This window comes from Hermetia illucens, chromosome 3, assembly GCF_905115235.1.
Source record: "Hermetia illucens chromosome 3, iHerIll2.2.curated.20191125, whole genome shotgun sequence".
In the NCBI taxonomy this organism is placed as follows: Eukaryota; Metazoa; Arthropoda; class Insecta; order Diptera; family Stratiomyidae; genus Hermetia; species Hermetia illucens.
The window spans coordinates 11,589,362-11,612,148 of NC_051851.1; the positions used below are offsets into that span (position 1 = coordinate 11,589,362).

A 22,787-nucleotide genomic window follows, 5' to 3' on the forward strand; every position below is an offset into this window, starting at 1 on the left:
AACCGTGTTGTTCTTCCTACGGTTGGTAATGAGGACCGCCTCCGTGTTTTCATCCGCCAGGTCCAGCTTGACCATTCGTAATCATGACTTGATGGTATGAATGGCTTCATTTGCATAAAGCTCCACGTCCTCGGGATTCTTTGCAATTGCAACTACCGCCAAGTCGTCCGCAAAACCAATCAGCGTTGTCTCCTCCGGCACGCGCAGGCCAAGCACTCCGTCGTACATTATGTTCCACAGAAGCGGTCCCAATACAGAACCTTGAGGCACACCTGCTGTCACAATGTACTCCTTCGGCCCGTCGTCCGTCTCGTACCAGAGAAGTCTGTCCGAAAAGTAACTCTCGATGAGCCGAGCCAAGTAGCTAGGAACACCCAGTTTGGCCAAAGCGCCCTTAATCCAGCCCCAGTTGGCTGAGTTAAAAGCATTTTTGAAGTCCAGCGTCACCAGAGCACAGCATTTGCCCATGGCCATTGCATTTCGAGCCACGACCTTTGCTACTGCATCGACCGTAGAACGGGCTCGCCGAAACCCATATTGCCGCTCTGAAAGACCACCCGCAAGCTCGATGAACGGGAGCAGCCTGTTGTATATCACCCTCTCCAACATCTTCCCCATGGTGTCTAAGAGACAAATAGGGCGATATCAAGAGGGCACGCCGGGTGGTTTTCGGGGCTTCGGTAGCAAGACCAGCTTCTGCCTCTTCCACTGGGCGAGAAACACTCCTTCCGCCATGTACGATTTGAATGTGCTTGCGAACCACCTTGGTCTGGCCTTGACCGCCACCTTCAGAACCCTGTTCGGAATTCCGTCCAATCCCGGAGCCTTGCTGTCCCCAATACGTCTGCAGATTTCCAAAAGTTCCTCTTCGGTAACATCAGGGATCGAGAAGACGTCCTGCTGAGCTGCCAGTTGGGGTTCTCTTTCGTCCTGCTCCTGCTGCGGGAAAAGAGTTGCAATTATTTGCAACAAGAGCCGTGGGCATGTCACCTGAGGTGATTTTCGCCCGCGGATCTTCTTCATTACAACTTGGTAGGCTGTACCCCACGGATTCGTATTAGCCTCCATGCAAAGCTTCTGGTAGCATTCCCGCTTGCTTCTCCGAATGGCCTTCTTAAGGTTGCTTCGCATATCCCTGTATTCCTCCTCACGCTCCTGGTGCTCCGGCCTTCCCCTTGTCCTGTGGGAAAAGAGGCATTATCTGTCTCATACATAAAAAGGAGGATATCACGCAGTGCAGCAATTATTGAGGTATCGCGTTGCTGAGTGCCATCTATAAGATATTCTCCGCTATCTTGCTAGGTCGGATAGCCCCACACGCCCAAAACTTCATTGGGCCATGCCAAAGAGGCTTCACTCCAGGAAAATCAGCAACAGATCAAATTTTCTCTCTGCGGCAGGCGATGGAAAAACTGTTGGAATATGGACATCAGTTGCACCATCTTTTCATCGATTTTAAAGCCGCCTATGATAGCATAGCCGGGATAAAACTGTACACGGCCATGAGAGAGTTTGGTATCCCGAAGAAATTAATAAGACTAACTAGGCTGACTCTGACCAATGTGTGAGACCAGATAAAAGCAGCAGGATTACTCTCAAGACTATTCGACATCAACAACGGTCTATGACAAGGGATGCCCTATCATGCGTCCTCTTTAACCTGGCCATCGAGAAAGTGATCCGTGATGCTGAGGTAAATGCAGGAGATTTGATCCTCTTTGAGTCCACTCATGCTGACGATATCGATATTATGGGAAGAACCACCCGAGACGTACAAACTGCCTTCATCTAGGTCGAGCAGGCGGTAATGGTAGGTAATGGGTTCTTAGCAAGAAAAATTGCGAACTCTCTTCTCTTGGCTGCATTCGAGAGAAGAATTCTCCGAAGAATTTTTGGCCCCCTGCATGAGGATGGACGATTCCGTAGTCTACATAATGATGAAATCTATGAGCGATACCATGACAGTCAGGTTGTGGATAAAATCCGGCTCAATAGGTTACGGTGGGCGAGTCACTTAATCGGTATGGATGAGGATGATCTCGCCCGCAAAGTCTATAAGGGCAATATTTATGGTAGAAAAAGAAGACGAGGCAGACCCTGCCTAAGATGGAGCGATGGCGTAGGTCAGGACGCCAGACAGCTTTTAGGGATATCAAATTGGTGGACCTCGGCGCAAAACCGGGATGTCTGGAGTTCTTTATTAACGCAGGCCTAGACCGGATAGCGGTTGTTGCGCCGTTGATGATGATGATGAAGAGGGGCTTCGCAATGTGGGATGAGATCAATACTTGCAGTCTTGGTCCGCGCTATGTACCATTTCAGAGCTAGAAGTTAACGTGTTCGCTACAAGAGGTAATCTAGAGAGAGCATCAGCTACTACATTGGTCTTGCCAGATTTATAGATTAACTCGTAATTATATTCTTCAATTCTTCCCTTCCAAGGCTTGAGCTTGGCATTATGGTTACTACTGCTAATTGCAAAGGTTAATGGTTGATGGTCTGTCAGAATTTTTATCTTTTTCGCTACATGAAGATATATTCTTAGATTGTCCAGAGCCCAACCAATTACCAACATTTCCTTTTCGTTGTTAGCATAATTTTCCTCTGTTTTGTTTAGTGTCCTTGGCACGTAGGTAATTGGTCTGTCCCTTCCAATTTCCCCCTGCGACAGGACTGCCCAATTGCATGATTAGATGCATCCGGTGTTAGGATAAAAGGTTTCCCGAAATCAGGAAACGTGAAAATTTCTGAGGAAGTTGGGAGCTCCTTGAGATCATTAAAAGCCTTGAGCTCAGTTTCGCCAAATTCGATCTGTTTTGGTTTCGACTGATTAGCTCTAATTTCAGCATTTTGACCTCTCCTTGAGTTGGTCAAAGGCTTGGCGAGTTTCGGAAAACCCCTTATAAATCTCCTTTTGTAGGAGTCAAGTATCTTCCAGTTTCTAGAAGTTGAATGCAATCTTGCATTGGCTATGAAACTGAATGTCAACGCCTTGTGCAATGCATAGAGTCTCCAATGTTCTTATCTGATCAATATATGCCCGTGGCATTATTTCGGTTATAGAAAGCTTCAAAATGTCAACAGCGAGTATTAAAGATACACTTAACGGTTCCAAAATGGCCCAGGTAACCAGAGCTGAATACTAAGAACACTATGTTCTGAGAAAATCAGAAGGAATCATTTGAGAAGGCAATATATTTGGTGATATTCTATGATGCCCGAGACAAACTATAAGTAGGGTGTCCTCACCATTGAGCAGCTTAACCTACCAAAATTAAAGCGAATTAAAGCCATCAAATAAATTTAGATATCTTTTCGTATTTCTACAAATCCCTCATCAACCTTGAAGCAGGTCACCAGCAAAAAAACCTAACATTAGCACCTGACCAGAAAGGTAGAGCCATATTTAATTTTTTGGCCGCCGGCTGTGTGTAACTAGCTCCATTCAGTTGTAATAATTTTCAAGGCGAACAGCAACTCAATTATGATAGTATGCAAAGCATAAACATGAGCTTACTGTGCGCACCGCAGTAATCATTTGACATAATGAGACAATACACACACAAAGTAGTATCTTTTTGTAGAATCTGAATCTCCGCTTTCAAGGCTGGGTACCGTGTAGTCATGAAAATGAAAAGTCACAAGGGAATAGTTACTAAATTGAAATTAATTTTTGAAAAGTTTATCTTTTGTTTTTGTAGATACAATTAATTAATGGTGGTTCTAGATATAATTAATGATGATTCTATAGAACTTCGGGTATCTTTTTTTTACGAGGAATACCATGCAAAGAGACTTGGCTTCGATAATCCTTACTTCCGAAAGTCATTACTCTATTTTCATTTGATAACCTTTAAACTTGATCTGGACCAGGTTAACGATTGAGGGAAGTGGCGAACTTGAACCAGGCGAGAGGATCCCACTACTAAACGGGGGCAGAGACTAGAGACGGAAGGAAGATTGCTCAGATTTTGAGATTTATTCTTGGAAAACCAAATGTAGATTGATGGAATAGAGAAAAAATAGATCGAAACCTAGGTGATCCAGAAAAGACAAGCGATGCTGACTAGGTAGGTAAAAAGGTATCAGTGGCCGCTCTGAGGACCCCAATTGGCACAGCTGGTAAGCCTTCACCATCTAAGGCCCCTGGTTACTAACTAGTGGCAGTAGACTCCGCCCGTGACAGTCGCCAGCGAGACACCGAATGTACCCGGCGAAGAACTACCAAGAGCAGAGCCCCGCCTGGCCAATCTGTCAGCCCCCTCATTCCCCTCGTATGTTTCTATGCTTGGGAACCCAGAGGAGAGTAACCTTGAGCGTGCCACCCACCTTATTTAGGGCGTCTCTGAAACTGTCCCACCAGCCCAGAGGATGTCGTCGCTGAGTACAAGGCCTTGATGGCCACTTGACTGCCGGTCAGAATGGCTATGTTACGTTTGGGGCTCGGATCATGCTTCAGCGATCGACAGACTTCCAGTATCGCCAGTACTTCGGCTTGGAATACAGTAGCGAAACCTGGGAGACCATACGACTCGGATACACTGTTTATCCGAGAAAACCACCTCACCTACCACACAGACCATCTTTGATCCATCGGTAAAGAATACTGTGTCATAACCTTGCAACACTGAACTCTGCCTTCCCCTCTGCTCTGGTAGGAAAGTCCACAGCAAAGTTTCTCGTGAAATTCAGGGTGTGTGTGGCATAGTCCGTAGGGAATGCCCAAATTTCCCGAAGTACTTCGTCTAGGATGTTACAGTAACCGTAGGACCTCGCCGCCCAGCATCCGGACTCACGTAGTCTCATGACACGATACAACGTATTTAATGTGGAGGTCAAGGAGGAGGAGATGCAGGGGTGCATTGAGAGCATCTGCCGGGCAGGACTGCAAAGTTCCAGTAGCACCTGCACACGCGGTTCTTTGAATCCTAATAAGCCTCGTTGTATTGGTTCTTTGCTCAAAGCCTGCCACCATAAAACAGAGCGTTAGGGTTAGATGCACCACAGCAGTGTACACCCTGGGGCGCGCCTCTGTTCACAGCTCTGGTCAAGTGGTAGCCTCCCAGATCCGACTGGATTATCCTGGTATTTAGCATGAATATAATCCAATGGGTAAGATACCTCTCCTTGGTACTACTAAGCTCTCTCTACATCCAAGCAGGCAGCTGCGGTATACTGCTTGTACTGCAGTGATCACTCAACCGTGCCAATTACCTCGCGGAGAGCGGTTTCTGTGGATTTTCCATTGGGGTAGGCATGTTGGGACTTAGAGAAAGGCGTTTCCTTCATAATCTCCCTTAAATGGATGTCCAAGACGCGCTCTAGGGTCTTCAGCACGAAAAAGGTCAGGATGATTGGTCGAAAGTCTTCCGCGGACTCATAGCCGCGCCTGCCTGTTTTCGGTATGAAAAGTACTCGAGCGCGTCTCAAGAACTGTGGTACGTATCCTAAAGAGATACAGCTCCGGTAAATCTCAACAAGCCACTGCACAATCCTTTCCTGATGCTTCTGTAGCATGATCGGAATTATGCCATCTGGGCCTGGAGATTTATATGCGGAGAAGCTGTTTATAGTCCAGTTGATCTTATCCTCCGTAAATATCGATTTGATAGTCTCGCACAGCTGGAATGGCCGCAAACCCTCCAAGCAAGGCTCTGACTCTCAGTCCTCCTCGCTGATGAGAAAGTGCGTCTGAACCAGCAGCTTGAAGGTTTCATCAGAAGTTTCCGTCCAGGAAACTTCCGACTTTGTAAGAAAGGATGGACTCTTATGTTCTTTGGACAGAATCTTATTGAGCCTCGCGAATTCACTGGTGCTTTCGATGTTTTGATAATAGTCCAACCAAGACCGCCTCTTGGCAGTCTTGATGGCTGACTTATACTTCTTCAGGCAGTCGTTGTATGACTGCGAATATTTATGCCTGTAGCAGATGTTGAAGATTTTCCTGGTCAGCTTCCTGAGGCTCGAGAAATCTTCACTCCATCACGGTGGTAGTTTCTTCTTGCTGTACTAGTAGGGCACGAGACTTTAAAAACGGTATCAAATGCCCTTTCCAGAGTCCCGACCTTTGACTCCAATTCGTCTGTGCCAATCTTTCCAATTTGCACACCGAAGAGTCGACCCTTCTGGAGTCTCTGAAGGCTTTAGAGACCTCTTTAGAGAGATCTAGACTAAAAAGTATCCAACTCTGGAACCCACAGACTACCTGGGAGGAATCAAAGCAGAGAATGGATCTCGTGTGTTTGCTTTTGGCGTCCAGAAGATGCTCAATGGCCATCTCCCACAGTCTGGTCCACAGTTTGCCGCTAGTGGAATTACCATCCGCCAGCGCCACACGTAAGCGGCTCCTGGCCACGTCGCTGAAGGGTTTCGTAGTTCGTGGCACGTCTGCTGACTGCTGCTGCCTACTTTTCTTGAAATGTTACTTAGCGTCCGAGCACTTGTCCACTCTGCTCCGCTTGCGACCTTGTTTGACCTATTCTTGAGATCGATTGCATTTCACAGCGATGGGCTTCGCCTTCTGCTCGTCTGCCAGGCGTTGCTGTTGTATTCCTCAACAATCGTCGGGTATTTACCGAGGTCTTTTTTATCCCGCTCGTCAACAGTACCGGACTACTTATTCTTAGCAATCTTGGTGAGAACATGCATAATTTTCTGGTACTGGCTCTTGAGCAGGACACCAGTGGACCTTCGCTTCTTAGTCGGTTTCCGGTGACCGACGTTCGTGTTCGTCTTTACTTTTGAAGGATCCTCCAACGTCGAGGATTTCGGGTTACAAGTACTATCTCTGGTAGGTCTGGTACTCGCTACACCCAGCTTGACGCCAGTGGATTCCAGGCTGGAAGCACTAGTTCGTTTGCCATCTCGCTTCAGGAAGTCCCTGCAGTTGGTGTCAGCACAGCGGTACTGCAGCTGGCACCGAGTGTACTGCTATCGATGGCTACTGTCGCCTACTCCACTTCGACTTTCTGTGAGGCAATCAAGACCCCGGATTTCTAGAGAGCACATGGTCTCTAGGCTATAAACAAGAACCTTTTCCTCCAATAACCCCTCGACCGCTTCGCAGAACGTATTCTTGCTACTTATCTAGTTACTAGTTCGACTTGGACCCCGCTACCACTCGTTTTCTGTAGGGAAGACACCTCTGCTCCGTTGTCTTAGGGTTTTATTCTGTGGCGGATTTCACTAACAACTTCCGCAAATGTCTTGCATTTCGTTGGCTTAATGAGCAGAGCCGACGGTCTAGTCCTTCTTCATTTCCTCGTCTTTTCTGGTACTGGCCTTTGATTTGCAGCTTCCTTGTCTTTGGACAGACGGGTCTCTGGCGGCGTAGTCAGTTGTTTCCATTTTTCTTTTTTCGTCTTCTTTTGTTGGGTCCTGGAAACTACTTTGATAAAGTCACCTTCAGGCACGTCGTCCTCTTTCCGCTTTTTCCTCAGTTCACTTTGCAGTGGGCTATGTGCCGTCCGTTTGACACAAGCAGCATTCTCCGCGGGAAGTGTTTTCTGCTCGCCAATCGTCTTCTGCTGCTCTCCACATTAATCTGTACAAGGAGATGCGACCCAATAGTTCCTCCAGTTCCATTAGCCCGGTTTTAGCGCCTTTGCTGACGTTCCTCTGGAGGAACGTTGCCGACCGCATACGTTTCACCCCTGCTGCGCCTTTCCTGATAAGCCTTTCCTCTGCGACTCTAACTAGAACGGTCGACTGCAGTTGCACTCGGTTCATATCCGAATCTATCTGCTCAAGACTAGCGATTCTGACTGGGCTTTCTTTTCAAAACAGGGGCACTACAGGGTATTGGAGTTGTCGTCTCCGGACCGTCAGCCGCGCCACTTGAAAAGGGTTACACTTTATTTGGGCGTCCCGGTATCACATCTGGTATTTCAGCCCCCGTATTCTGATTCTATCCTTGTTCACTTGGAAAGGGGATCATATGAGCATGCGTCGATCTGAAAATCGTTGGGCAAATATCGCTCATAAGCTTACTGATGACGTAATTCCCAGATTTGTCTCTGAAAAGAGATACTCGTAATCTGTCGTAATTATCAAAAGAAAAACACGATTGACAGATGGGTCCGGCTCTTATGCGATTACGCCACCAATTGAAATCTTCCGTATGTGGGAGTCACGGCAATCGAATACTGCTGACAACACGAGGTAGTTGAGATATTGGCTCGACAAGGGTCTAGCTCAATAATGATGGAAGTAGAGGCAGTTTTTAACGTTCAGTTAAAAGGTTCGCCTATGCAGTCGACTGGAGGAATTTGATTTCCATCAGGCGTAATAGAGTGTTAAATAGTACCCGATCCCCTAAATTGGCGCATAATGAAAAACAGGGTAGTTATCTCGTCTATATGTGGAGCAAAGAGAGGAGAGCCGGAGATTTCATATGCAATTGACTGACTCAGATCTCAGTTGAAAATGTCTCGGAAAGGTTTTCTTCAACGCTGAAACTGCACAATCTCAGCCTCTGAGAAACGTTCTAAGATTTGCAAAAGTTTGCGAACGTCACATGAAGGATGAAGTCTAGATAAGCGTCCCAAGGGGCAGTACAATTAGCGTAATAGGTGAGGCCTAAGCGCTTTGAGTTACCAAGCAACCCGGTAAAGTTATTCACGGTTGGGGGGACATCAAATTGACAGAAAAAAATCAGTGTCCTGGGACAAAGCTTATAATTTAATAATGAAAAAGTTGGATTACTTGACATTACCTCAAAATACATATTTCCTCTTTCACTTTTAGGTCGACCTGGAACAGACTATCCAATTTTGTCAGCTGTACCCTACACCAACTTCTACTGTGATGAACAACCTTATCCAGGCTTCTTTGCTGACATGGAAACTAGATGTCAAGGTATTTTCACTTAATTTTTGAATGAACAATCTAAACATTTAAAAAAATCTTTCAGGTTGGCACTATTGCGACATAGACGGCAGACAGGCTAGTTTTCTATGTCCCAACGGAACACAATTCTCCCAGGCAGTTTTCGTATGCGATTGGTGGTTCAATGTTCGTTGCGACCTGTCACCCAGGCTCTATGAAATCAACGCCCGATTATACCAGCGTCCAAAGGTCAATCCGACCCGCCCACATCGGATAATCACCAAACAATTAGTTGATGATATTTTTAATAAATAAAAGATAAATTCGTCCCCAGACATGTACATATCTTTAGGGTTGCGAAGTTAGTGACAAATAGTCTAAATACTTCAGATAATCCTTTGTAAAATTTTAGATGCCTAAAGTAGCGAATTATGAAAATTGACAATCCTTTGAAAATTCATTGCGCAGATTTGATTATGAAACGGATAATTTGACTCAATAGCCTGTCATTAGTGATAATACACAAATACATATCTCAACTTTCCATTCTTCATTTCATTAAGTAGTTTTCGGTGCTTTGATATTCAAAGCTGGTCATATGAGAACATCGCACAGAATAGAATGATTTATAATTACCTTCCCCTAAATTGTAGCGTAAAAGTGATGTAAATTTTAAAATTTTTGGGGAAAAATCTCTTTACTTTACTCTAACAGTAAATTAATTTTGATTGATGTATCTGTAACATTGTTTCCTTTCGTGAACTAATACTCGTACTATCTTTTTATTCTAATCACAAAATCTCATGTATATACATGCATACCTACTTCACTTTGAATTGTTTTTGAAATTTTATTTATTGTTCAAAACTGACGTACAAAATGGTCTTATTCCAATAAAAACAAATAAAAAAAAATAATACTACGCTAGAAAAAGATTGTTCCATAAATTTTGTTTTTCTACCGTATCTAGGAACAGTATTTCGGGAACAATTTTTTCCCTTCTAAAGTCTCACAACTTGTTTCGAAGAAGGGAACAAATGGTTCCCGAAATACTGCATATCTGATAGCAAAATTAAATAAAATATACTCAACAACGATATTTGGATAGGAACATCAAATTCGTATTAAAAACTAGGTATATAAACTGTAACTCCATAAAAAAATAAGCAACCTTAAAATCATATCTAAAAGACCTTAATTGAGGACCTTAACAATTCTTGAAAGGTCATAAGATACCTGGCAAACCTTGTTCCAACAAACATTTTGCCATAAAATAGTTTTACGTGTATAGTCGCTCTGACATACCGAACCTAGTCGAGTAGCGTGGTCCTAGCTAAATTTGGCATAACATGGAAAAATTTAGGTTAGGTCTAGACAGGCGCTAGTGTACCAAATAATTACTCCATTTATTTATCTTGCCTCAATAATAGCACTCTCTGTTATATTCTTGATGGAGCCTAGTTAGTTTTCTCCAGATATAGTTTTGTTGGAAAAATTATTTTACTGCGTCCTTAGTGGCGTTCTTTAAATATTTTAGATAACACCACGTTATATCCTACTAGGTACAGCAAGAGCAGGGTTAGGTGACATCAACCTGTTGATTCGAATCGCTTTGTTCGACATTAAATCTGTTTCATTACCACTAAGTTAGAGTAGCAGAAAATACAACCTTAGTAGGTAATGTGATATCACCGAGACCGAAAAACAGAAATGTTTTCCTTGAATAGCAGTAGCACATGCACAAGTAAATATCTCCCAATTACCTGCGCCGATCTGCTGGGTAAAAATACATTTACTAGCACGTCACCATGGGCACGAATGTGCAACTTATGCGGGAAAAAGAATAAGGGTCATTTTGATATTGGAAAGTTTACGAATCTTACAAGAGTAGTGGAGTCGCGATTTTCAAAATGGTGGTACTTTTTAGGGAGTATTTAGACGAGCGCGAGACCTTCCACCGCGACTGACTAAATTCTGGAAAATGGTTTGTTACGATCGCATGTTAGATGAAGTTTCTGCGATGCTCTCGCAAATCTTCAGGTTTTTGATCCATGAAACAATCACAGAAACTCTCGGATGTCTGAAATTGTCTAGCCAGACGAATTGTAAAACAACTGACAAATTAACGCAAGTTGAATAGAGTGCAAACTTCCAAAGAGTTTTTAGAGTGGTACGATAATTTTCGCTACTCCGTTGTTACTCGAGGTGAAACTGGTTTGGCAACTAAACACCTGAAACGTAAAAAAGGTGTCAAAAGACGCATTATATGATACACAAAGCAGCAACCAAAGAAATTCAAACCATAATTTCGGACAAGAAAATCATGGCATTTGTGCTTTGGTATCAAAAAAGCATAATTCCGAAGAAATATGTGACTCAGGGAGAGATCATCATCGTGTGACGGCACTCTGGGAACCTAACAAAGGGCGATTCAAAATGAAAGGACGGGCACGCCTGCTCTACAACAACACCAGACTTCACATGGCCAACGTCGTGAAGCAACTCTTGGACTCGTGGTGGATAGGACTCTTTCAACCGCCCTCCGCTTTCCCTTAACTTGTTGCTTTTAACATCTGTTCGCTGCCCAGAAGATACATCACTTTTTGAAAAAAGTGATATCACAAATATCGCCTTTTACTAGCGTAACCGTATGATGTTATATCATCAATATCAAATATTAAAACACAGCAGCCAGCATTTATTATATTCATAACGTACAGTATATGACAGCACCAAATAAGTATCAATGATTAATGCAGAAAAAAAACAAAGATCCCATAAATTCATAAGATAATAGATAGTACAATATTTTCACATGTAAAGAACATGGAATCATGATTATCGCGATTACTTCCCATTGCTTGGCATAATTAAAGTTTGCCTATCACTCACAAGATCGCCAAAAGCCCAAAGCGGGTCCGAACCAGCCTAAAGCAAGCTCATTCATGGCGTCGCCATCGACAATTGCCGCTGTGACTCGAATATTATAACAAGACGGAGCGATAGTGTTAAGTGATGTTTCGAAATGTGATATCATATTGCAACATCGTTTTTGTAATGCGGTATTTTTATACTTGGTAATGCGGCGATATTAGGTGACTCGATCATGTTAGATGCTACGACAATATAGGTGATACAGTAATGTTAGTTGATGTTGTAATGTTAGGTGACGTTTTAATGTTTAGTAATGTTTGGATCACGCTCGGTGATGGTAGTTTATATTCAATTTGAGACCGTCTTGCATGAGGTGATCATTCCGTTTTTGGACAAGCTGCTCGAGATCATTTAGCATAGCAGATGCTAGGAAAACATCATCTGCATAACGCAGTGTATAGGGCGCTGGACGTTGGATGTCCCGTGTGACGGCGTCCATAACAAGAACAAAGAGGAATGGTGAAAGGGCGCTTCCTTTATGAAGATCAACATAGACACGAAGCGGTTTTAATACACCCGCCACACTTTGAACTTTACTGATGGTAGAGCAATTGAACCCAGCGCACGAGCTCTTCTGTTTCCAGAGCTCAGATGCGATGCCGTCAGGTCCTGTGGCTTTCCCCGATTTCATTCGTTTATTGCCTCCTCGACTTCAGTTGGGCTGACAGTTAAGCCCTTTGGTGTTTAACGTAGGTACCTGTCGTGAAGAATTAATTCTACGGCCCTCTTCAGACACAGATTGATTTTGTGACCACAATCAGAGCCCCGCAGAGACAACCAACAACGGTACCAGTCTACACCAAGTGCATGGCTTAGCATTCATACTGGTGGATGCAAGAATTACCTAAATCTCTACCGAACTAAGGAGTACGGCACCCGTGTTGAAACGCAACACCACGCCGAAGCCCGAAGGTCTTTTCTCGTTTGAGCACAACCACCATGAAACTCCCACTAGAGGGGCCTACCGCAAATAACCGAGCTGTACTCACATACAACGGGAGTTCACCCGAAGTATGAGAGTCCAGGGGCTATCCCGGTTCCCATGGTACCAGTATACCCCTTGTAAGGTTTCGTGACCAATTTGCCACTTCAGATGTGTCACCGTGCAGAATCGGATCTGAACGCCCTAATTAGGCCTACTGCATCACGGCCGGCAAGCGAAAGTGAGTACTGCGTCTCCCGGTGCCACCACTATGGAGGTTCTGCTCAGCCACTTGGTTTTGGTTTGGCCGACAGGGGTGCCGCCCCATCTTCTTCACCGCCACCTCTGAGCACCAGTTGCGCTGACAGGTGGAACTGGTCCAAATGTCGGCAATGATTGTGAAAGTGGAGGATGACCAAATTCTTTAGTTGAAATCTGCTCGAAGCATTCTCGCCATCTATCCGACGCGACTCGACGGTTGGTAAGCAAAGTACCATGTTAGATATCGCCTTCAGTTTGTAGTTAAGTCCAAAATTAATAGACCATTAGCTTAATCCCAACTACAATTTTATTTTATTATGTATATATATTTCGGGAGCAACTTACTCCCTTCATCAGTACAAAGCTAATTAGCTAATGGTCTATTAAAGCAAAGTACCGTTCTTCTCGTTACGGCAACGGAAGTGTTCAATATCCTGTATGCGTTTGTTTCGCCCTTTAGCAAGTCGATACATATCTCTCTCGACATCCCGAGTGTCCAGTTTATCGCAAAGGCTTTTGTAATAATCCGCTAGGGCTGGCTGACAACATTGACCCGAGATATTTAATTCGCTCAGTTCTGGGCAGGTTATTGAAGCTGACAGCACTGAGCAATTTAAATATCTCGAGTCAATGCTGTCAGCCAATGGAGAACTGCGTTATGTTTCTAACATAGGGAAACACAAAACCTTTTATACCTGAAGCGTCAAGCTTCCGGTTTTCCGTCTTGTTTTTAAAGGAACCAACATTCATTTTAAGTAATAACGGACAAATAGGAATTTCAGAGGGCTTTCATTGGCTCAGTTGACCGCGACGACACTGTCGCGACAATAAAGTCTTTCGTTTGCAGCATGTACGATTTTGAGTACAGTAATAGAAACAATAGCCTAAAAACGGGACAAATTGTACCAACTGGTCCTCCAGGTTGGGCGTTGGGTAGGGCTGACAACCCTACACGGAAAACAACTTGTTACGAAGCCACAACAGGAGACTCGGACAGGACGGATTTTAAAACGACGGACCCGGCAACGAACATGGAATAACGATTTGCGCATTTTCTCATGGAACGGGCGCTCCCTGTACAGAGATGAAGCTGATGAGCAGCTAGCCGATACCCTGTCCCAATATAGGGCTGATATAACAGCGTTGCAAGAGATGCAATGGACAGGGACCGGTTTCCTGGAGAAACCTGCCTCTACGAGGCAGTAGAACGAACCCTCCAAGCCTGTCACAGATATGATATCAAAATCATACTGGGGGATTTTAACAGCCAAGTAGGGAAGGAGCCAGCATTCAGGCGATACATCGGCTCCCATAGCTTACACGAAAATACAAATGATAACGGACTGCGGACTATTCAATTAGCAGGGTCACACGAAATGGTTGTTGGAAGTACCTGGTTTGCGCGGAAAGCGGTCCACAAACATACGTGGGCCTCTCAAAGAACGCGGGCACGCGCAGAGACTTATCACGAACTCCGTCGAGCGGAGAAGCGACTTCACAGACGGAAAAAGGAAGCCTGGGAGAACCAACAAGTCTGTGAACTAGAAAAGTACAGGGAGCAACCGCACCAGGCGCGGAAGTTTTACCAACAAGTCAGCAAGATGAAACCTTATACACCTCGATGCTCATCCTGCCGAGACAAAGAGAGAAATCTGATTTCCGACAGAATGGGCATATTAGAGCGATGGGTTGAGTACTTCGATGAGCTACTGAACAACCAGAACATCGGCGAGTTGGAGGTCCCGCCAACTGAAGAGGACGGACAAATACTGCCACCATCAAGTTTAGGAGAAACAGTCCGTGCAATTCATCGGCTAAAAAATCATAAGTCGCCAGGAGCCGATGGAATTACAGCCGAATTAGTTAAATATGGAGGCGACCAGTTACACCAAGTGGTTCATCAACTTGTGCTCAAGGTATGGGCCAGCCAATCAATGCCTAACGATTGGCAACGAGGCATTATCTGTCTCATACATAAAAAGGGAGATATCACACAGTGCAGCAATTATAGAGGTATCACGTTGCTGAGTACTATCTATAAGATATTCTCCGCTATCTTGCTAGGCCGGATAGCCCCATACGCCCAGAACATCATTGGCCCATACCAAAGAGGCTTCACTCCAGGCAAATTAGCAACAGATCAGAGTTTCCTTCTGCGGCAACCATTGAAAAAGCTGTTGGAATATGGACAACAGTTGCACCATCTGTTCATCGACTTTAAAGCCGCCTATGATAGCGTAACTAGGGTAAAACTGTACGCGGCCATGAGAGAATTCGGTATCCCGATGAAATTAATAAGACTGACTAGGCTGACCCTGACCAATGTGCGAGGCCAGATAAAAGCAGCAGGATCACTCTCAAGACCATTCGACATCAACAACGCTCTATGACAAGGGGATGCGCTATCATGCGTCCTCTTTAACCTGGCCCTCGAGAAAGTGATCCGTGATGCCGAGGTAAATACAAGAGGTACGATCCTCTTCAAGTCCACCCAACTACTGGCCTATGCTGACGATATCGACATCATGGAAACAACGACCGGAGGCGTACAAACTGCCTTCATCCAGATCGAGCAGGCGATGATTGGCGCGAGATCTTGGGCTGCACATCAATGAAGGCAAGACAAAATATATGGTGGCAACGTCAGCACCGAAGACGAATCAACTAACAACATCAAACCGCACTGGTCAAACACAAACACGAAGAAGAATAAGGATAGGAGAATACAACTTTGAGACCGTTGACAATTTCTCCTATCTAGGGTCGAAAATCACAACCGATAACAGCAACAATAGAGCCTATTTCAGCTTACAAAAATTGTTCCGCTCGAAACGTCTCACCATAGGGTCAAAACTCTTACTGTACAAGACAATGATCTTACCAGTCCTCATGTATTCCTCGGAGACGTGAGTTCTTAGCAAAAAGAATTGCGAACTCTTGGCCGCGTTCGAGAGAAGAATTTTTCGCCCCTACATGAGGATGGACGATTCCGTAGCCTACACAATGACGAAATCTATGAGCGATATCATGACCGTCCGGTTGTGGATAAAATCCGGCTCAATAGGTTACGGTGGGCGGGTCACTTAATCCGTATGGATGAAGATGATCCCACCCGGAAAGTCTATAAGGGAAATATCTATGGTAGAAAAAGAAGACGAGGCAGACCCTGCCTAAGATGGAGCGATGGCGTAGGTCAGGACGCCAGACAGATATCGAATTCGTGGACCTCGGCGCAAAACCGGGATGTCTGGAGTTCCTTATTAAGGCAGGCCTAGACCGGATACTGGTTGTTGCGCCGTTGATGATGATGACGTTGCTGAGTACCATCTATAAGATATTCTCCGCTATCTTGCTAGGCCGGATAGCCCCATATGCCCAGAACATCATTGGTCCATACCAAAGAGGCTTCACTCCAGGCAAATCAGCAACAGATCAGATTTTCTCTCTGCGGCAAACGATGGAAAAACTGTTGGAATATGGACGGATATTAGTTGCATCATCTCTTCATCGATTTTAAAGGAGGACGAAGCAGACCTTGCCTGTGATGGAGCAATGGCGTAGGCCAGGATGACAGATAGCTTGTTCGGCGCAAAACCGGAGTTCCTTATTAAGGCAGGCCTAGACCGGATACCGCTTGTTGCGCCGTTGAAAATAATGAAGAAGAACATGCAGATTATAGTGGGAATACTCACTGTTCACTACTGAGTAAACTAGTACCTAGGAACATCTACGGACACTGCCTATAGATTGTGTACGGAGAGGAAAGAAGATGCAAAGTTAAAATTCCTAACGGTTATAGGCTTGCTTAATATATCATGGTTAATAGGTACACCATAACTAGTAAACGGGGCACAATGGATTTTTAAAGGATGCAGTGTAACTTTCCTTAACAGAATAATAATAAAAATAATCAGTGTCAACTCAATTTTTCTTTTGTAGGATCATATTTTGACCCTTTAACGGTAAATTCTTAGCCAGTAAGATCCGAAAGTATCGGCAAATTTCATCCACCAATTATAAATTCAAACGGGTTCCGTCGCATATAGGCTTTTGTGATATTCGCGGTAAGGAGCAAAAAGAGGATTGCCGAGATTTGAGAAGGAGAGAACCCCTGCTGATAAATTCTTACTAGATATTATGGTCCTTTCAGAAAGTTAAGAATTAACTGGAAGAAGTGTGGTAGAAGCATAAACGAATCCTTGATACCATAAGGAATGAATAGCGTTTATTACGTGAAGGAGACATGTTACTTGGGGTATTTCGCAATTAATCCTGAGTAAGACCACCGTTTCCAAAACTAGCAGGGTATGCTCAACTGACTTTGACCTGATGAGTTGATCATCTGAAAGTCCAGTGTGTTCGACAATGTTGACAGAGATTGAAAAGATACAGATAGGTCAGCAACTATCTGGAAGAAGAGAGCTTTCATTCACTGTGGGATTCGTCTCATCTGGGTAATCCTCCAACTCTTGGGGTATTGGGCGTTCTGCAGGTGATGATTGAATAATCTGGCGCTCTCTTCGTCTCTTCGTTGCTGATGTTATCTTTTTTCCAGCCGGATATAACATTCTTCCCTCTCTTTGAGTATCTACCAGTATCTTTATTTTGCAGTGCATGATTTAGACTACAACTTCATTTAGAGTATGTAATGATGAATCCAAATGCCGCCGATTGCTAAAAGCGAAACCAAGAGTCGAATTTGTTTCTGGCCCCAAAACGTAAGTATGTCATTTATGCGCTATCTTGTCAATTACTTATTGTCTAGCCCAATGCTTTACTTTTGTTAATTTCAAGCAAGTAACTCACAACTTTACAAGATAGTTGATAAATCTTCTAAAAATTTCACCTAATCAAATACCCAATTAAATATCAAACCAACTTGATTGAAAATGATTGAATGTTTGCTCGCCCCCTGTCCCGTGCACTACTGCCCACTTTCCGAGTAAAAGTGGAAAATTAACAACAAAGGCTCAATCATGGATCCAATTGCAGAGAAATGACATGATTTGGTAGCAATAAAGATAATGTTCACTATATGCGGTCGTGATATCTACGAATCTATACACTAAGATCGTTCGTATGATCGCGATCTCTCAATTCAATAAAAATTTAATTTTCTCTTCAACCTTTCTCTGATATTTCCACCGTCAATGGGGTATGTACTCGTACCTGGGGCGTAATTGGATCTTGGCGTTTCAAGCAAGTCGTAAAGAAAATAAATTGGCCAATGACCAATTCTAATGGTTACTTCGGAATTTCGCGGATGTTAGAAGGCACATATCTGAGTGTACACATGTTGCATGTTAATGCGGTTTTGGATTTTATGTCCCCCGGAAAACTTTGCGACTACCATGATGTTGGCGATGATGGTTCAAGCAAAATGTTATTAGTTCTTGCAATTCATTTTGCGGTAGTTACGGTAAGTTTGTTTCTTGACTTTGATTGTTGAGGTGGTCATCATTTCGTTGATTTGATAGGCAATAAACAAATTACGAAATTAATCTAATTTCCTATTTTCTTGGTTCACATCTTGATCCAATAAATTCAATCACACACGACGAAGTTACTAGTGGGCCTATTCTATCCCAATTGGGAGCTCTAGGTAGCCACTAGCAAACTCAGGATTTCCTGTTCACCGTGGAGTATAGGGCATCCATGCAATCTGATTCTTAAGGCTAAGCAAGCTCACTGCAGTGAGACAAAAGCAGACACCTATGACGACTGGGATGTGAACCCAGAGGAATGGGATTGAGAAACTAACGCTCTACTTCCTCAACCATCGCGCCATCAACGACCATGCATGATATGGACTTCAGATTTCACTAACGATTAGGAATGGATAGCTTATGAGCTGACAGTTGCGCTGTTGCCTTAGTACACTAGAGGAAACGGCTCTCGTGTTAATAACCACACATTTGGAGCGCAAGTTAGTTGAGACGTCCTCCTGATTAACGTCCTGCATGCCCTTTCTGCTTGCATAGATGACGATCTTTTCAAGCGACTGCAAATTCTGAAGGAGATATCGCCTTACATCTGACTAAAATAGTGCATTCTACTAAAGATCCTTTTTCGAGAAGCCCAAAGTTATAATGGTCTCCTAATCGGAGCCCTTCTAGTAAGGCTCAATATCATACTAGGGAAGAGCAGAAAATAGCGGACCTAATAGCACCACAGATAGTAATACCACTGGCGGCAAAAAAAACAGACGAACCCCAAACTGAAGTCGAAAAGATGTCAAATTTTGCACCACAAAGATAGAGAGGCTGCCTGACAGGTAAGGATTACTTCTCATAAAAAAGGCTGCCACTAAGCTCCATCGAAACATCTCAAAGAAGATTGCGGCACGTGGAAAGTATTGTCTAGTGTGCCTAAAATGTCTTCCTATCTTACGGAATTAAAGGCTTCCTCTCGATGAACGGAATCCACGACTTGCATGACAGCATCCCATTGATCTAAAGTCGAACTGTCGTGGGGATAAGTCTCCGGCAACACGTATCGCTTCAGTGAGTCTACTTCTGAAGAACTTTTCGAGCACTTTCCCAGTAGTGTCAAGCATAGAAAGTGATCGGTATGAAGACGGCAACTTAGGGTCGCCTTTCCCTCAAGCATCCCTCGCCACCTTCCAACGAGTAATCAAAATGCCCTCTTTCAGGCAAACGTTCAATGCGCAGTACGTCTGGCAGATATTGGAATACCAGTTTGTATACCTCTGCTGGGATGCCATTGGGTCCTGGTGGCTTCTCGTTTTTCATAGAGAGGACTGGTTTTTCCAACTTTTTTGGGCAGCCCTCGGCGCTCTCCGCACTGCCATCATCATCCCGTACGGGGTGTGCAGGGAATAGTGCCTGTACAATGCGATCCATCTGTTCGATCTTAAGTGGACAGGGTTTTCGCAAGGCCCCGATTTTTCGGGTTATCAGTTTGTAACCGAGTGCACATGGGTCCCCATTCACCTTGTCGACTAAGCTGCAGTGAGCTTTGCTCCTGGGTTTTGTGCTGTGGAGTCTCCTTTTAACTGATCTGTACTCTGAAATTATGCTACATGCCTCCTCCCGGTCGTTTAGACGTTGCATCAGACGGTTGAAGGTCCATATTGAGGATGGAGGAACTCTTGCCTGTTAATCACCTGGATAAAAGAAAAGAGCAAATAATTAGCCAGAGAAGACGAAGAGAAAACGACGGAGAACTGCCGGTAATTACCTCCAGGAGAATTTACGCGAAGTTATATCTGAACGATAGCATCAAAATAACATCAGAATGCGGGAACAAAAGCAGAAGTTGGATAGCGATCGTAATGAGTTCTCATTGAAGAGTCTTTTGCGGACTTCCTTCCAGAAATCCGGAATAACACCACACTGAAAGACGATGTGGTAGATGTCAAATTCACTAGGTGGACTCAAACCAATGGTATTTGGGTCAGAAACTAACGATAAGAACACTTTGGGTCATCCAGGGCGTTCAGGAAGCGAAAGCAGTTTTCTGTGTTGAACCTATGTCTACCCTTGAGATAAGGATTTTAAGCTGTCTTGTAGGCAAAGAAGAGACAGATGAACCGATCAGACAGACTATCCAGATGTGACGAATCTTAAAGTAGGAGGTGCATATGTTAATTCAAAAATCGGCCATAGTCAGCGTCTCCGAAAATATAACGAAGTAACTTCTCGATGAAGCTAAGACTTCCGTATTACAGAATGCTGTGCTGTCTGCAAGAAACGTGATACGCGAAAAGATGTGACTCACATTTTTGGTCCCGCTCGATGTCAGGTCTTTAGATCGCATATATACCAGGTGTACTCCTAATTAATTTCCGGTTTTTTTTTGATAGAGGGCGTTCTATGTTTTGTGTCGCTGTTGGTCACACATACCTGTCATTTTGTTTAGTTGTTGTCGAGTGTCTAAACTGGGTTGACGTTTCTCCAAAAAATTCCTCCAGCAAGTTTTTATTGCGCGCTAAATATGTCAGCGTACCTACCGAATTTCGAGCATATGCACTATGCATAGCTTTTCATGTTCAATCAAGGAAAAAAGTGTCCGAGTGCACTTGTGGAAGTTTATGGCGATCGTGCATTAACACTTTGAACATGTGAAACGTGGTTTCGGCAATTTAAAAATGGAGATTTCGACCTGAACGATGCCGCACGGTCCGGCAAGCGAAAATCGTTTGATGACGCCGAATTGCAAGCATTATTGGATGAAGACAACTTGCAAACGCAAGGACAGTTTGCAGATACGTTGGGAGTTCAACAGCAAGTAATTTTGAAACGTCTGCGAGCCATGGGAAAAATTCAGAAGTGTGGAACGTGGGTGCCGCATGAACTGACCAAGAGACAAATGGAGAACCGAAAAGTGACGTGTGAAACGCTGCTTCAACGGTACAAAAGAAAGTCTTTTCTCCATCGTATTGTTACAGACGATAAAAGTGGATTACCTTGGAGAACCTTAAACGCAACAAATTGTAGGTGAGTCCAAGTGAAGCATCGACATCGACGGCACGACCAAATCGTTACGGTTGGAAAGTCATGCTGCGTGTGTGGTGGGAACAGACCGGTGTGATCTACTTTGAACTGCTGAAACTTAGTGAAACTGTGAACTCCGTTCGCTACAAACAACAAATGAAAGATTTAAGCCGAGCAATTGCGGAGAGCCGACCAGAATATCAAGAAAAACAGAAAAAGGTGACTTTGCTCCCCGACAATGCCCCATCACATAAGTCGAAAGTCGTTCGCGACACGCTGGAAAAAGTCAAGTGGGAGGCGCTTAACCATGCGGCTTACTCACCAGACCTGACCCCATCGGATTACTACCTCTTTGCCTCATTAGGCCACTCACTTTCTGAGAAGCGCTTCGACTCCTACGAAACTGCGGAAATGGCTCACTGAGTGGTTCACCTCCAAAGACAGTCAATTCTACTGGCGTGGTATTCACAAATTACCAGAAAAGTGGGAAAATGTGTAGAAAGCGATGGAAAATATTTCGAATAAAATAACTATTACGGTTCCCTTGGAATTATGTGTTTTATTCACAAAAAAAACCGGAAATTAATTAGGAGTACACCTGGTATAGGAGTGCAAATGCTTACAAATTGGCAGAGCAGGAGGTACGAGTGACAGGATCTAACTTGTGGCTTGTCAGCAGTAACGACATAAGGCTATTCCGCTATTCCTATACATCTGCGACTGTTGCGTTCTGGATGGGAAATACTGTAAACATATGCTCAGCGCTTTGGAGAACTAGATTTGAAACACACAAAGGAGAGTCCTAATCGGATATAGCCTTAGCACCAGAGTCCTTGAGTGGGATCTAGTCCAATGACACTCTCGAAGACGGCAGTGTTAGAAATACACGTCTTAAAAATGATCGCCAGCAATAGCATTCCGCCGCTCTGGGCGTAAGTATATAATTCCCGATGTAACTTTTCCTATGAACTATTTACAGTTAACAGTGCAAGGGAGGAGGATACTGGGAGATTACGTGGCCAGTAATCAGCACTTTTCCTTCAAAGTGATGATTGGTTCTCCTCAAAGTCCGTACGATGAAGTGAACAGTACTAGGATGGAAATATGAAATCTGAAAATTTTCCAAAGCTATCTCGCAAAATGACAGTGAGGGCAACACAAATTATGGCAGGTCAAGATTTTACGGCATGCCTCATTGAGCAACAGAGGATACAAAAACTGATCTTTATTTCGAAGTCTGATTATTCATTAGGTGACCCCACCTCATAGACCAATACGTCTACAACTATTTGAATGAATGATGTATAATCGATTATTTCCTAACGTGTAAAGCGTGCATGTGCCTCAACGTCCCATTTTATGACACTTACTGGTGGTCAAAGGGTAGT

General features: G+C 44.1%; 2 protein-coding genes across 2 annotated transcripts in view; one reads left to right on the forward strand and one right to left on the reverse strand.

Annotated features, from left to right (window-relative positions):
- Nucleotides 1-9,741, forward strand: part of LOC119650615 — a 112,436-nt gene extending 102,695 nt beyond the window's left edge. The window contains exons 3-4 of the mRNA XM_038053498.1: nt 8,746-8,856; nt 8,912-9,741. Coding sequence (XP_037909426.1) covers nt 8,746-8,856; nt 8,912-9,141 — 341 coding nt within the window. The 3' untranslated portion in view covers nt 9,142-9,741. The remainder of the gene's footprint in view (nt 1-8,745; nt 8,857-8,911) is intronic.
- Nucleotides 1-22,787, reverse strand: part of LOC119650616 — a 403,920-nt gene that overhangs the window by 122,331 nt on the left and 258,802 nt on the right.